Here is a 13,459-nt window from a genome sequence, read left to right on the forward strand (position 1 = left end):
GAAATAAGTGGACATCATTTTGCATTCTAGATTTTAAAAATTCCCCCTTTGGATTCTCTATCTGTTAATTACTAAAAGGTAGGGGCCATGACTGTTTTGCTGTCACTGAAGGAATGCTGGAGTATACTAGTTTTACTCTAAGTATTATATATGCACAAAAAAGATTTTTCATTGTAAATGGCCTTGAAATGGGATAGGGGATAGGGACTGGAGCTTTAATTTCACTGGTATGAAGAACTTTTGGATGAACAAGTACCTGCTACGAATGCAGGCCAGAGCTTTTCTGCAACTTAAAATTTGGGAGCACCAAGAAGTTGCCTCAAGTCATAGAACCAGTATTTGTCATAGGTGGAGCTTGACAGTTCTCAATCTGCTATTCCATTCTTCCTCTCTTCAAGAAAGTGGGATAAAAACTCAGAGGAGCTCCTCAAAGCTCAGGTTGTCTTGTAGATGATCTTAAACGAATTGCATTGCTACTTAAATCCTGAAACTATATAGATCTATACATGGAATTATTTTTATAATAACCACCTTCAAATGCAGCAGTATGGAGATACCTTAACTGAGAAAAAACTATCTTAAGTTTTATCACCAGCACTGGCTACATTAGAACTACAGGCAAGGGAAATTCTCAGGTCTGGGTAGGAACTACGTAGGCATTTATCTATACAGCAGTGACACTTACAAAGGTCAGCTGTTTAAAGATGGAATATCAGGCAGAGAAAAAGAGAAAAACTACAAGGTTTCAGAAGGTGATGCCGTTAGACTTTTAAAGAAAAAAAAAAGTGGTTGAAAAACTGTATACTTACTGTCCAGTCCAGGATGGCTAATTGTCATTAAGGAGATGGATTTTGTCAATGGAGAAGAAATGGCTGATGTACAATAATTAAACCCTTGTTGCTTGGATCTCTGGTGTGGCTGTGAAGCAGAGCACAACAGTATGTTCTGAGTACCAATGCTGTTACTTCCCATGACAATTTATGGTTCAAACAGGGCTACTCAAAATTAACATAGTCAGAATATACTACAAATGGAAAAGGAAAATATCTGGAAGGAAATAATTCTTAAAAATAAATTTCTATTTATGCAAAAGGAAAAATAAAAATGGCATGTTTAGAAATGTCCACTTTCTTTTCTCTCTCCTTTATTTGCTTTACCTTCTACTAGCCTATAAATTGCATATGGAGTTATTTCTCATTTCTTAGAGAGAGGTTCCCTTAGGAAAAATCTTATTTCTCCTTTATTCTCTTCTTTTCCAATGCCTAACACAGTGTCTTGAAGCAGTAAACCGTACAGTAGGAGTCAATGAATAATGAATGACCAAGGAAAACACTCAGAAGTAATAATATGACATATTAAAATATATTTATTTATATGCTTTGATAAGCTAAAAAATAAAAATAACAAGCATTTTTAAGCACGTAGTATATCTCGGAGATGATGCTAAGTGCTGGGGGCACAAAAAAAGGGGCAAAAAACAGTCCCTGACCTCAAGGAACTAATAAATCAAATGGGATGGGTGGTAGAGGTGGTGGTGGTGGGGAGATAACAAATAGACACCTATGTACAAATAAGATATATAACAGACAAATTGGAGATAATCTCAGAGGGAAGGTATTAAAATTAAGGAGGAAAGGCTTCTTGTATAAAGTAGGATTTTATCTGAGACTTAGAAAAACCTTATAGTCCCATGTTCTTAAAATATCATTTATTTGGAATAGGTTAAAAGCAAAGAACATCTTCATTTCATAGAAATTAAAAGTGAGGCACATGGAAGTTTAGAATGGCCTAGCTATTATCATAAAGTAAGCTGAATTGGGAAATAAAATCTGAACCTCTTAATTCTATCTGAAAATTAGTCTGTCCTATCACGAAATAAAGCTAACTGACTTTGATGAGTCTCTAACTCTTTGGCAGAATCAATGAACGTTAGTATTGGAAAGTACCTCTGAAGTTGCCTAGTCCAAATCTTCACACATAATGTAAGATTCTGTAGTATGACACCACTGACAAACAGTCATTCAGCCCCTGCTTATATTCCAGTAATGCAGAATGCACTGCTTTTTAAGATAGTCCATTCTATTGTTGGATGTTTCTAAATTAAGGTAAAGTTCTTAGTCATACTGGGCCAAAATCTGTCTCCTTGCAACTTCCTCCCATTAGCAATCTACTCTGCATGACAGAAATAGAAGAAATCCATTCCTTTAATTTCTCACAGAATATATCTCACCCTATTTATGTTATGAAACCTAGGACAAACTTAAACTATAGTTTATTTGAAAGGTGATTTTAATGAAAGTGAAACAAAGGTATAATCAATACTGAACTTTTCTTAGAAGTGACTCAACCAAATGCACAAGGAGAGGGTATAAGTGGCATAAGCATCCTTTGATAGACAAGAAAAGGCTGTCCCCATTTGCCAACAGATTAGTAGAGAGGGCCATGCAAGCCAAGATCAATAATTCAATGTAACTTCAATTTTTTTAAAACTAGGAGACCATGTTAGAAAGAGTTACACTTTAAGGATAATAGATATCTAGGTCTAATACAGTCCTTATTGAAAAGAAATAGTCACTCATCAAATTCATAGAAATATCCATTTTAGAAAAGGGATTGTAATAGTTAGAAAATTAAAATTTTCTAATTTCCCAACCCAATTATCTTTTCCCCTTCATTTTTCTGTTTCTTATTATCACTAGGTCAAGTTAAATATAATAAACTGTTTCAAGTGAATATACTCAAAACCTAGCCTTACAAATACAGCTTTCAAAAAAAAATTAAGACTATGACATGTAAAATAATGGGCACAATCTTAAAATTATTTTAAGTCTACAGATTGATTTTCAGTAGATACACTCTAATTTCTCTAAGGCTCTGCACATAATCTCATGTGCTTATTCTGAAGGCTGCATTTATGAAATGTAAATGCAGGACTAAAGAATTATATGAAACCTTTGACCCTGGGCCTTTAAAAAGCTTAAAAAAAGTAAAATGAATCAAAAGTGCCATGCACAAAAATTCAGGCATGAAGAGCAAGAACAGGTAATTATGACAGCCTCTCTTGTTTCTAATCTTACTACTCAAATGAAACTTTTCTCTGCAAATTTTCTAATAATACTGAATCTGATTATATTTCCTCAGTTCTCAATCATCTTGACTTCTCTATAGTATTTGGCAGTGTCAGCCCCTTCTCCTCTCTCTTCTCTGGTGTTTCGTGACACTACTCTCTCCAGTTTTTCTCCTACATAACTAATCACTTCTTAACAAAAGCTCTTTCCTGAATCTACTTTTCTCCCCCTATATCTCTTGGTGATCTTATTGGTTCCCATGGGTTTAATTATCATCTCTATGCAGATAACACTCCTGAGCTCCAGTCTCACATTACCAACAACCTATTGAACATTTCAAATTCAACATGTCTAAAATTGAACTCATTATCTTTACCCTCTTTCAGTTTCCCCTATTTCTGCTGAAGGCACCAATATCCTTCCAGTTTCTCAACTTCATAATCTTGGCATTATTCTGGACTACTCACTTTCCCTCACCCCACATATGCTAAATCATAAATTTAGCATTACTAAAACAAAAATCATTACACCCTATACTGCCCCCCACCCCCAACCCACACCTCTTCCAAATTTCCTTATTTCTGTTGATGACACTATTTTCAATTTCCTTCCTATTGTCAAGGCAATCTTACCATTTTCCTTGACTCTTCCACTCTCCCTTACCCCACTCCCATATATGCAATCACCTGCCAAATCCTGTCACATCAACCTCCAGAGGCTCCTTTTTTTTTTTAAAGGCAATTGGGGTTAAGTGACTTGCCCAGGGGCACACAGCTAGTAAGCGTCAAGTGTCTGATCTGATACTGGATTTGAACTCAGATCCTCCCGACTTCAAGGCCAGTGCTCTACCCACTGCGCCACCTAGCTGCCCCGAGATGATCTCTTGCATCTGTCCTCTTCTCACTACTCAAAAATTTATTTAGAGGCAGATAGTTGGTACAGTGGATAGAGCTGCCAGGCCTGGAGTCCAGAAGACTCATTTCCCTAAGTTCAAATCTGGCCTCAGATACTTACTAGATATGTGACCCTCCTCAAGTCACTTAATCTCACACTCTATATTCAAGCCAAACTGCCCTACTTTCTGTTCCTTATAGATGACAGTACAACTTCTATCTCTGTCCCTTTATACATGCTATTCCCTGTGAGTGAGATAAATTTTCTCCTCATTTCCACCTTGTAAAATCCCTTTCTTCCTTCAAGACTAGGAAAAGTCTTTCCCAATCCCTTCTGGTGCCCTTCCTATTTATTTGTATATACTTTTATATGTGTATGCTGCTTCATCTGATATAAATTCCTTGAGAGAAAGGACTATGTCCTTTTTGTCTCTGTATCTTTGCCACCTGGCACCTAGTAGGTACTAAATAAATGCTTGTAACCGAGTCTATTATTTAAATTAATAATGTTTTATTGGTAGGGTGAGTAGCACAGACAGTCCCCATAATTCTTACACTAAAACAAAAACTGTAGTTTTTTAAGCTGTGGAGAGTATAGTGATGCAACTACAAGCCAAGAAGATCAAGAACGTAGACTTTTTAAAAAAAATCAATGTCAAAAATTTCTTTATGTAATTTAAAAAAAGAACATGAACTTACAGCTCCCAAGTCAGAAACAAGTCAACAAACATTTATTAAACATTTACGATATAACAGGGGCATGCAAGAAGCTATATACAAAAATACACAGAGAATGAATTAGAGGTAATCTCAAAGGGAAGGCACCAGCATTCAGGGGAAAAAGGAAAGGCTTCTTGCAGAGGGTAAGGTTTTAGCCTAGACTTGAAGGAGGCCAGGGAAGCCAGGAGATGGAGAGGAGGATGGAGAGACTTTTGGCCCAGAGGACAGCCAGTGAAAAAGTAGAGTCAGGAGAGGGAAGTACAAAGAGAGGCCTTGAACAAATAACTTAATGTTGTAGTGCCTATATTTTTTACCTCCTACTTGGGGGGAAAGTAATTATAGGATGATGAAAAACTAATAATGGTTTCTAAAGCACTTTAAGGCAAAAGAAATGAGCCTCTGAGGTGTGAAGAATTACCACCATATCTGGTGGTGAGGGAAAGCCTCCCAGAGCAAGGAGAGATAGCCTTAAAATCATAGCCACTTTCCTAATTAAAGGAGACCTTGACAGGCTACTCAACTATATGTAAATTATAGCCTAGAGTTACCATAATCAGCAAAGTTTTAATGTACTGGGTTCTATCAAGTAGAACAGAAAAAAACTCTTATCCTTAGGCAGCAAACCTCCTTTCCATTTTGGTCCCCACTATCAAGTTAGCTGTGGAGTAATAAAACACATATTCCTAAATTATCTTCGCAGAGCTAGAAATAGTCTTACCTTATGGTCAAACATGCTGTGCTCTCTCTGGTCTGCCTCCAGGTCCTCTTCAGTGAGTGACACCAAAGAGTCACCACGTTCCTCGCCACTGAAGGGGCTTTGCCTCAGCTCTTTTGAGCTTGCATCCAAAGCTGAGGATGGCTTACTGCTGTCCCCAGCTCCTCCAGATAGGCCTTCTAAACTGAAACTGAATGAGGGTCACAAAAGTTAATCTCTGAACCTTAAAAAAGAAGACACCCAAAATGCATGTGCCATTTCAGGTGGCCACTACTAATTAACCAATCATTCTTTTGATGTTTGTTGGTATGTTAAGCATGAAGCTAGACTGCAGAGGGTACCCCTCCAAAGCACTGGATAGGGTGCAGGATACCTCTCCCCACTTAAGTCTCCTAATTTGTTTTATTCCTTGTCTAATCCATCCAACGCCATAAATAAAGCACTTGAAAAGGGATGGTTGAATGAAGGAAGCCCAATTCACTAATTTTTTGTTCTGCCAATAGAGTTTATCTTTTGGCTCATAAAGCAGTCACTGTAAAAGAAGTTCTATATGATTCAATGCATACCCTTCGCTTGGATCTACTGCCCTGTTAGTAGATAAGTTACCAAAAATGTGGACACCTGCATCAGTAACCCTCAGCAGCCAAACATGGCAATGTGGCTTTGTGTTCTAAATGTATTACTCTAGAAATAACCTACTAATTTTTCAGACACAACTCATCATGGAGGGGTTACAATCTGTATCAATAAAGGGCATACACACCAAAAACAAATTTAAAAAATCAGAGATATGCCAGAAACCAATATAGACGATTTACAGTTTAGCTGACAAGCACGTGAACATAATAAATATATTTTTGTTTCCTTCCCAAACAAAGACAATATTGCTGAGGAATTAAAAAAAAACAAAACAACACACAGATTGGGCCAGCCAATAACAATGCTGTAGGTTCCTGGGAACTGTTAGTTGCAGACAGACACATACCACCTTGAAAGCAAAAGCTGCTAATCACCTTTGGTAGAAAGTTATCACATTGGGCCTTTACTTTTACATTTTACCATTGGCAAAGGAGAAGAAAGATATACTTAGGAGTTTTGATATTCTGAATAGGAGTCAGGAGCCAAATATTTCATTTTGGGGAGTCCAGGATATTTTTTGTATCTAGAAAATGTCTCATAATTAGCTTATTCCAAACTTATTGAGAATGGGGAGAAAAGTAATTTTTTTTTTCCCCTGAGGACTAAGCCAGAAAAATAAGAGAAATTCACAAAAAATACAATGGAAACTTCCATTAAGATAAATCACTATGTCTGATTTTGTAGGTAGTAACTGACCAAAAAGTTCTAGATTAGAACTCATTGTCTAGGTTTGATTTTGCCCAGGAATACTTCTACTCAAGAATCACTATACATAAACCGTGTGTGTGTGTGTGTGTGTGTGTGTGTGTGTGTGTGTGTGTGTGTGTGTGTGTGTGTGTGTGTAAATGTATGTTAAGTAAAAGTTCACCAGCTGAGAAGTGTTTTAAAATAAATCATTTATCTTGTTACATTGTCTACACTATCTAGAACACGAACCAATTAATCTTCCTAAACACCAATGTAATCATTACCAAGAGCATTCTCACTAATATTCTGAGAAATGTAAATAGGCTGAGGATAAAAGTAGAGGTAATGATTCTTCACTGGATAGAAATTTTAAAAGCTTAGGAATCTGTGGTCGCCAGAAAGCTTAATTTTGATGTTATTTTGACAAATAGTTGGCTACTTATGAAGGAGTAAAATAGGTCAATGGACTAGAGGTAAGACTGTGAAATTAAATGCCCATAAAAGAAATCAATGAATTTGGGAACAAAATAGAACCACATTTCATTTCCTTTCTTGGCTCCTCTCATTGTTAATCTTTCAAACTCCTAAGGATCTTGGTGTTAGAACAAAGAAAAAAAAAGCATTCTAACCACGGCCACACCAACACATTTTTCTTAGATAACACCAATTCTAAAGCCACTAAGGACACACAGATTGCATTCGACTAATTTTCAACTCCAGAGCCTCATACCTACAATGAGGTCAGCGATGCCAGGAAGAGAGGAACATATCCCTCAAGGAATGCGAGTGTTCATAGAAAAAGCAGGCTTGCTTATACACATTCCAGCCACTGCAGAACTCCAAGCCAAAAGCCAAGACTTTGCCACACTTTACAGTGCCCCCATTTGGCTGCTGGACATGTAATGATACCATACCTTCTACAATTAAAGTCAGCACTCAGGGCAGCAGAGTATTGTACGCCAGAGGGACACCAGCTCATACTAGGGATATCAAAGGCAGAAAAAGAGAAGTGGGGAAAGACCAAGGGTGTACAGACATTACTAAATTGCAAAAGAAAGGAGGATAGTTAGAGACAGCCTAACAACTAATTTTGAAAAAAGTTTGGGAAAGTTACCTTATTCTAAAGATTTAGAAAAGATAGACTGACAGACTTTGGGACTTAATTTCTTTACTGATTGCCCAAAGAGAAAGTGCTGGCAACTGTGTAAGCTCCTACAAAGAAGTATATCAACCTGAACTATGGGGGAGAGATTTAAATTCTACGGCCATCATTTAAGGCTAAAAAGCAGCCCAATGACACAAAATAAGATTAGCACTTGGTATGCTGCACCTCACGAGGCAGTCATCTTGTTTTATAGGGTTTTATAAAGCTAGGATAGAATTTTTATTGCTGAATAATAACTGACCATGCCACCACTCATTCTCATCAGACTAACTTGACATATAAATTTCATATAATATTTACAAGACTTTTTAAAAAATGAATTATGACAACCTTTTCTTAAATAGGAAAAAAAAAGGAAGCCTGTGTTTCAAATATGTCTGCTAAAGCTCAAGCATGCTTCTATGTCCTCCATGCAACCTTGTCCTAAAAATATTCTTTCTTTCACAAAGGTAAAAGAGAATTTAATAACTTAGTAAGTTCCCATCCTAACCCAAAGAGCAGGGACAGAAACAGGGTGATTAGAATACAAAGCAAACATAGTAACAAGAATCAATGGCCAACTCAACAAATAAATATTCAGTGAGAAGGCAAGTTAATTCACAGTCTACCTGTCAAGTTTTGTTTTTTTGTTTTTTTTAAAGAACAAATCTCAACAATTTTTTTTACCTTGATGTGTCTAGGGGTAATTTAGGAAGCTGTTATTTTCAACAAAAAACAAAAAAAACCCCAAAAAACAAAAACTGTTGCTGCCTGAGCTTTCAAAGGTCCTCTGAGCGACATTCTTGTTTTGGAAGGTAGATGGATATGGACAGCTCCCAAGTAATTGATCTTAAAGTTCATTTAAAGAGAAAAGGGACATGAATACAACATATTCAGTCCATATTTCTCACCTGAATTCTACAAAGGTAGGTGAGAAAGCTGGAATATGCTAGCAGCTAGTGACCAAAGCTTCTGACCAAAAATGAATGACAGTGAATTTGTCTTGGGGAGCAATATTGATGACAGGAAAGGGGGTAGAGGCAGAAGGAGACAATATTGAGAAGAAGAAGAGAGTAATCACTTTCCTCACAACTCTGTGAAATAATTAAACTGAAACAAAATATCTTTTAAATCAGATTAAATTTGTAATAAAAAAAGCTTGAGACTACAAAGGCCTCAATTGTATTAAAAAAGAATGTAAAAAAAGAATGAGTAGGATCTAATATTTTCTCTACATACATGATAACTCAATCTCTGACATTAAAAAAATGAATTTTCATCATCAAAACATGTTATCACTATAATTAGTGTATTCTTTTCAGGTACACCTCATTTAATGCTAACAATATTCAGTGACTTCAAAGGCTCGAGACATATGGATTTCAGGAAACCTTGGCTATTTTAAACCTCAAAAAGTATATAATACATGTGCTAACAAGTCACATGTTACAAGCTGAACTTATATACAAAGATTTCTTCTGTCTTTTTGCTATATACCAAATTTTTCCTCTCTTTCATGTCTACATATGCTACCTGGAGTTGCCACATTTGCAAACAGACTATATTCAGGGACCAGTCTCCTATGCTATAGCCAAGTTCTTAATTCACACTTAATGAATACCTATTTATAGAAAGCTTCCCTGACTTATGAATCAGATAGGACCAAAGTATTTGAAATAGCAGTAGGTCTCTCAAAAAATAAACAAAAAACAAATGTCCCACAGGAAAAAAAGGTCAAAGAAGAAGATGTGCACTGACTAGCTAAGATAAAACTACAAGAGAAGTTATTATAACCCAAGGACAGACTACTAAGAAAACTTAACTTTACATTTGGAAACAAACCTCATATATAAAACCTGGAATTAAAAGAAACTTTCATTTGAAAAGCAAGGGAAAACATGAGTGTCAATCTCTAAAGATGACTTCAGCTGAGTTTCACAACATCTCCTTAAAAATGCTGGCAAACAAGCTTGTTTACTAAGATCAATAACCACCCCTTTTAAGGAGCTTAATGTTTACCAAACACTAGTGGAAGATTCCATGAATTAAAAATTGTAGAGGAAATGTTGTTATATCTCCCTTTTAATTCTGCAAAGCAAATTAAGACCAACAACAAAACCCAAAGCAAAGCAAAACAAAACCTACTCCTCTATTCCTAAAGCTGGAAATGTGAAAAGGCTGAAAAAAACCCCCAAAAACTGAAAACCCTGATAGTCTTTTTATTGTGTTTTCTTTCTGCTGGGCTCTGGGGTTCGGTAAAGAAGGCAGGTGAAGAAGAAAGAACAAGAGAAGAAAAATGGACATGAAAAACCACAGTGAAATAAAAACTGATCAATGTTAGGCCTGGTGATTTCTGGCAGGGAATTATATATAAAATTAGCTGCAGGAATACAAGGTTGCCTATTCTCACAGAGTAGGTACTAATTTATAATTTACCTACAATCTTCAAGCTTCGTACAGTTTTTGGGTTCTATGAGGGAAGCAAGGACCCTAATAAAGTTATTTTCTATACTAATAACTCATAGTAAGAGACACGCTTTTCATTGGGGGGGATGACAAAATTAGAATGAAAAAGACTTCATTTTTACACTTAAAAAGCTATTTCATACTGAATGACCATCAGTAGTAATAAAGGAAAGGTCCTCTGTTCTTGTAAGACACAATTTGACTTTTAAACAGATTTCCTCTAAACCTAGATCAAGTAGAATGAGATGCTGTTGTTAGTACAAACTCAAATGCAAAATGGTTAGTTAGTTAAGTTAGTGGACTCTGTACCTTCTCCTATGAATGGGAGGCCTCCTTACAACATCCCCAAGAACTCGCATTGAACTGAAAATGAATCATGTACAGAAGTCAGAGAATGAAGTGAGATGAAATGAATACAAATGCATGAAACATACACATACAAAACACAAACTGGGAAGGGAAACAACTCCAACAGAGAAACAGTATATGAAATCTCAAAGGAAAAGAATGAGGATTGAGAAAGACATCCAAACCCAAAAGGCCCAACTTCATTTTTTGAGAACTATTTCACTGTGTCCTCAGGATATGCCTCTGAAAGGTACACTCCAATACTCCAAGATATTAAGTAGATAATAATCAATGAGGCATGTTAAAATCCCAGGGTGAATGGTAAGAACGGAAAAAAAAAAGCATTCCACTGAACTTTCCAATTTTTAAAAAGGCTTAAAAATTCAGACTATAGCATGTGCATATAAATTTGTACCAATCAGGCAACCAAACTCATCTACTGATAGTTAGGACCTAATTCCTCTGTTGGAGGCTGTTTTTTTAAAAAATGAACACATACTTCAATCATTTAGAAGTATTCTATCTTGTCACAAATTTAGGCATTCAGCTTCTACCAAATCAAGTGATGCAGAAGTCTTAAAAATCTCCTTTGTTTAGGATTAGCCATAGCTCCCTTGTTTTGAGAATATATTGTTCTTAGAAATCCTTGAACAGATTCAGTACCTTTAAAAAAACTCTCTCAATAAATGAGTTATGGACTCATCCTCAGTTACTTGTAAATCTACTTTTATTTGCTGCTTATCGAATAGATGTGATTATATATACACACACATGTGAGTATAGATATATGTATATATTTATATATGTATGTGTGTGTATACACACAGACACAATCTGGTTATAAGAAATTACTACAGAACTATGCATTATCAAAAGCTAGTTAAGGGCATTAACATTCAGGAATCTGAGACTCATTTGGTTGTTGAGGGATATAGTGTTGACACAGCACATTTAAAAAAAGACTAAATGAATTATTTTCTGTAAATATTTAGCTCTCATCAGAACTGAACAGAGTAAAATATAAAAATGACCATTAATCATGTCTAACCACGGAAACATAATTTATGTAATAAAATAATCTAGAACTATAACACTAAAATTATTTCATGCTGCTGCAATGTAAGGGGGACATAAAAACTTCAGATAAGAGCAAATAAAATAGTCAAGAGAACTGAAGGGCATCCATGTGTGAAACACGTGCTCCCTGTCCTCAATAAGACAAAATTTTCAGTCTTCAAGGGAGGGACTTGGAGAAGGAGGGAGAGGGAATGATTATGATGGGCACAGCCTTCTTTAAGTCCTAGAGTAATGTAACAATGGAGCTCCCCAAAGCTTAAGAGAGACTAGTACATTTTGAGGAAAATTAAAGGAGATATCACTTCATACAATTCACAAAACATATAATCTCCAAGAGCTGATGCTGGCTAAAATAACAAATACTTCAAAAAGGATTCAGATATGTATATGAATAGTAAGTTCAGAAAAGTTTTTCTTAGTTCACAGATAATTCATTCATATTAAAATACCAGGGCAAGCAATTAATGTGGGAGGTAAAATCCCTAGTCTGCTTAAGTTAATATAATAGAAGAAAACTGCTCCCATAGAATGACCTTTGAGAAGAGAAGAAACACTGACATTCATAGGTAATTTCTTATGTTAGAATCATAAAATCACAGAACTTGAGACTTGAAAAAGAGATTCTTTATCAGTATTTATATGTATGTGTGTACGATAACACACAATTCTAGCATAAGCAATTTTCAGTAGGTAACATTTGGGGATTTTTTTGTGTGAAATTTAGGATCGATCTCAAATGAAATAAACATTACTTATTACATGAAACTTTCAAGGCCTGCTAAATGTAAAATACTAAAAATGGCAGTATCACATGGCAGAGAAGAAAAGAGGGTTCTAACCCAAGGGTCCTGCTTCCTCTACTGACTATAGCTGTGTGGTTTGGACAGTCACTTCACTTGTCGGGGTGTCAGCATCCTTATTTATAGGATGGGGATAATACTGGGCTGGACTAGATGGACATTAAAAGTCCCTTCCAACTCTAAAATTCTGTGTGAAAGCCCTCTTGTACCCCTCTCATATGAATGTGGAAAGGGATCAAATGAAAACGTTACATGGCAACAACCTGAAAACAACCAAATACCATAATAAATGTAAGCCACTGATGTTATATGAATAAATTAGACATGTAAACCAAAAGTTCTTGGAGAAATGGTAACAAGGAGAATCTTGAGTTTAAACAATTCAGTGATTCAGGAAATGAAAACTCCTTTACAGCTGGTACACTCCAGTATATGTAGAAGTAGGCAATCCCAAGCTATCAAAGAAGCAAAGGATCACAGACTTAGAGTGGGAATGGATCTGAAAGACCACCTAGTCAAACCTGCAAATTTTACAAAAGAAGAAACTGAGCCTCAAGAGAGGCGAACTGCTTTTTATCACACAGGCAAAGTGTCAGGGGCATGATTTACTTTAACTACTATAAACACTGTGATTGTGACATCCACTCCCATTAGCAAGTGGGGATACAGAGAACATGGAAATTCAACATGTATCACAGTCCACCAGAACTATTAAAATTAAAAAAAACTATCAAAAATCATTTGGCAAGATGGTATTATGAGTCAAATCTGACTTCTCATAATCTACTCCATACCTGAAAACAGTATGTAGGACTCAATTTATGTAAGTCTCTCTGGTAGTCTGATACCTTAATGATAAATACTAATCAGCTAAAACTAAATGCACTTACTCGGGGGGTGAC

The 13,459-nt window shown here is 36.0% G+C and overlaps 1 protein-coding gene across 14 annotated transcripts in view; it reads right to left on the reverse strand.

The window, feature by feature from the left end:
• The window catches only part of AKAP13 (A-kinase anchoring protein 13), a 388,825-nt gene that overhangs the window by 71,174 nt on the left and 304,192 nt on the right, over positions 1 to 13,459 (reverse strand). For 8 of the 14 annotated variants that reach the window (XR_002320358.2, XM_020964586.2, XM_020964537.2 and 5 more), the window contains 4 exons: positions 10,642 to 10,695; positions 7,637 to 7,702; positions 5,400 to 5,586; positions 810 to 918 (listed from right to left, as the gene is read on the reverse strand). Coding sequence is in view for 13 of the 14 variants with exons in the window: in XM_020964586.2 (XP_020820245.1) it covers positions 810 to 918; positions 5,400 to 5,586; positions 7,637 to 7,702; positions 10,642 to 10,695 (416 nt within the window). In the remaining variant the exon portion in view is untranslated. The remainder of the gene's footprint in view (positions 1 to 809; positions 919 to 5,399; positions 5,587 to 7,636; positions 7,703 to 10,641; positions 10,696 to 13,459) is intronic. The other 6 variants (XM_020964547.2, XM_020964592.2, XM_020964556.2 and 3 more) reach the window with 3 other exon arrangements.

This window comes from Phascolarctos cinereus, unplaced genomic scaffold (assembly GCF_003287225.1).
Source record: "Phascolarctos cinereus isolate Bilbo 61053 unplaced genomic scaffold, phaCin_HiC Scaffold_3;HRSCAF=262, whole genome shotgun sequence".
NCBI classification, from domain to species: Eukaryota; Metazoa; Chordata; class Mammalia; order Diprotodontia; family Phascolarctidae; genus Phascolarctos; species Phascolarctos cinereus.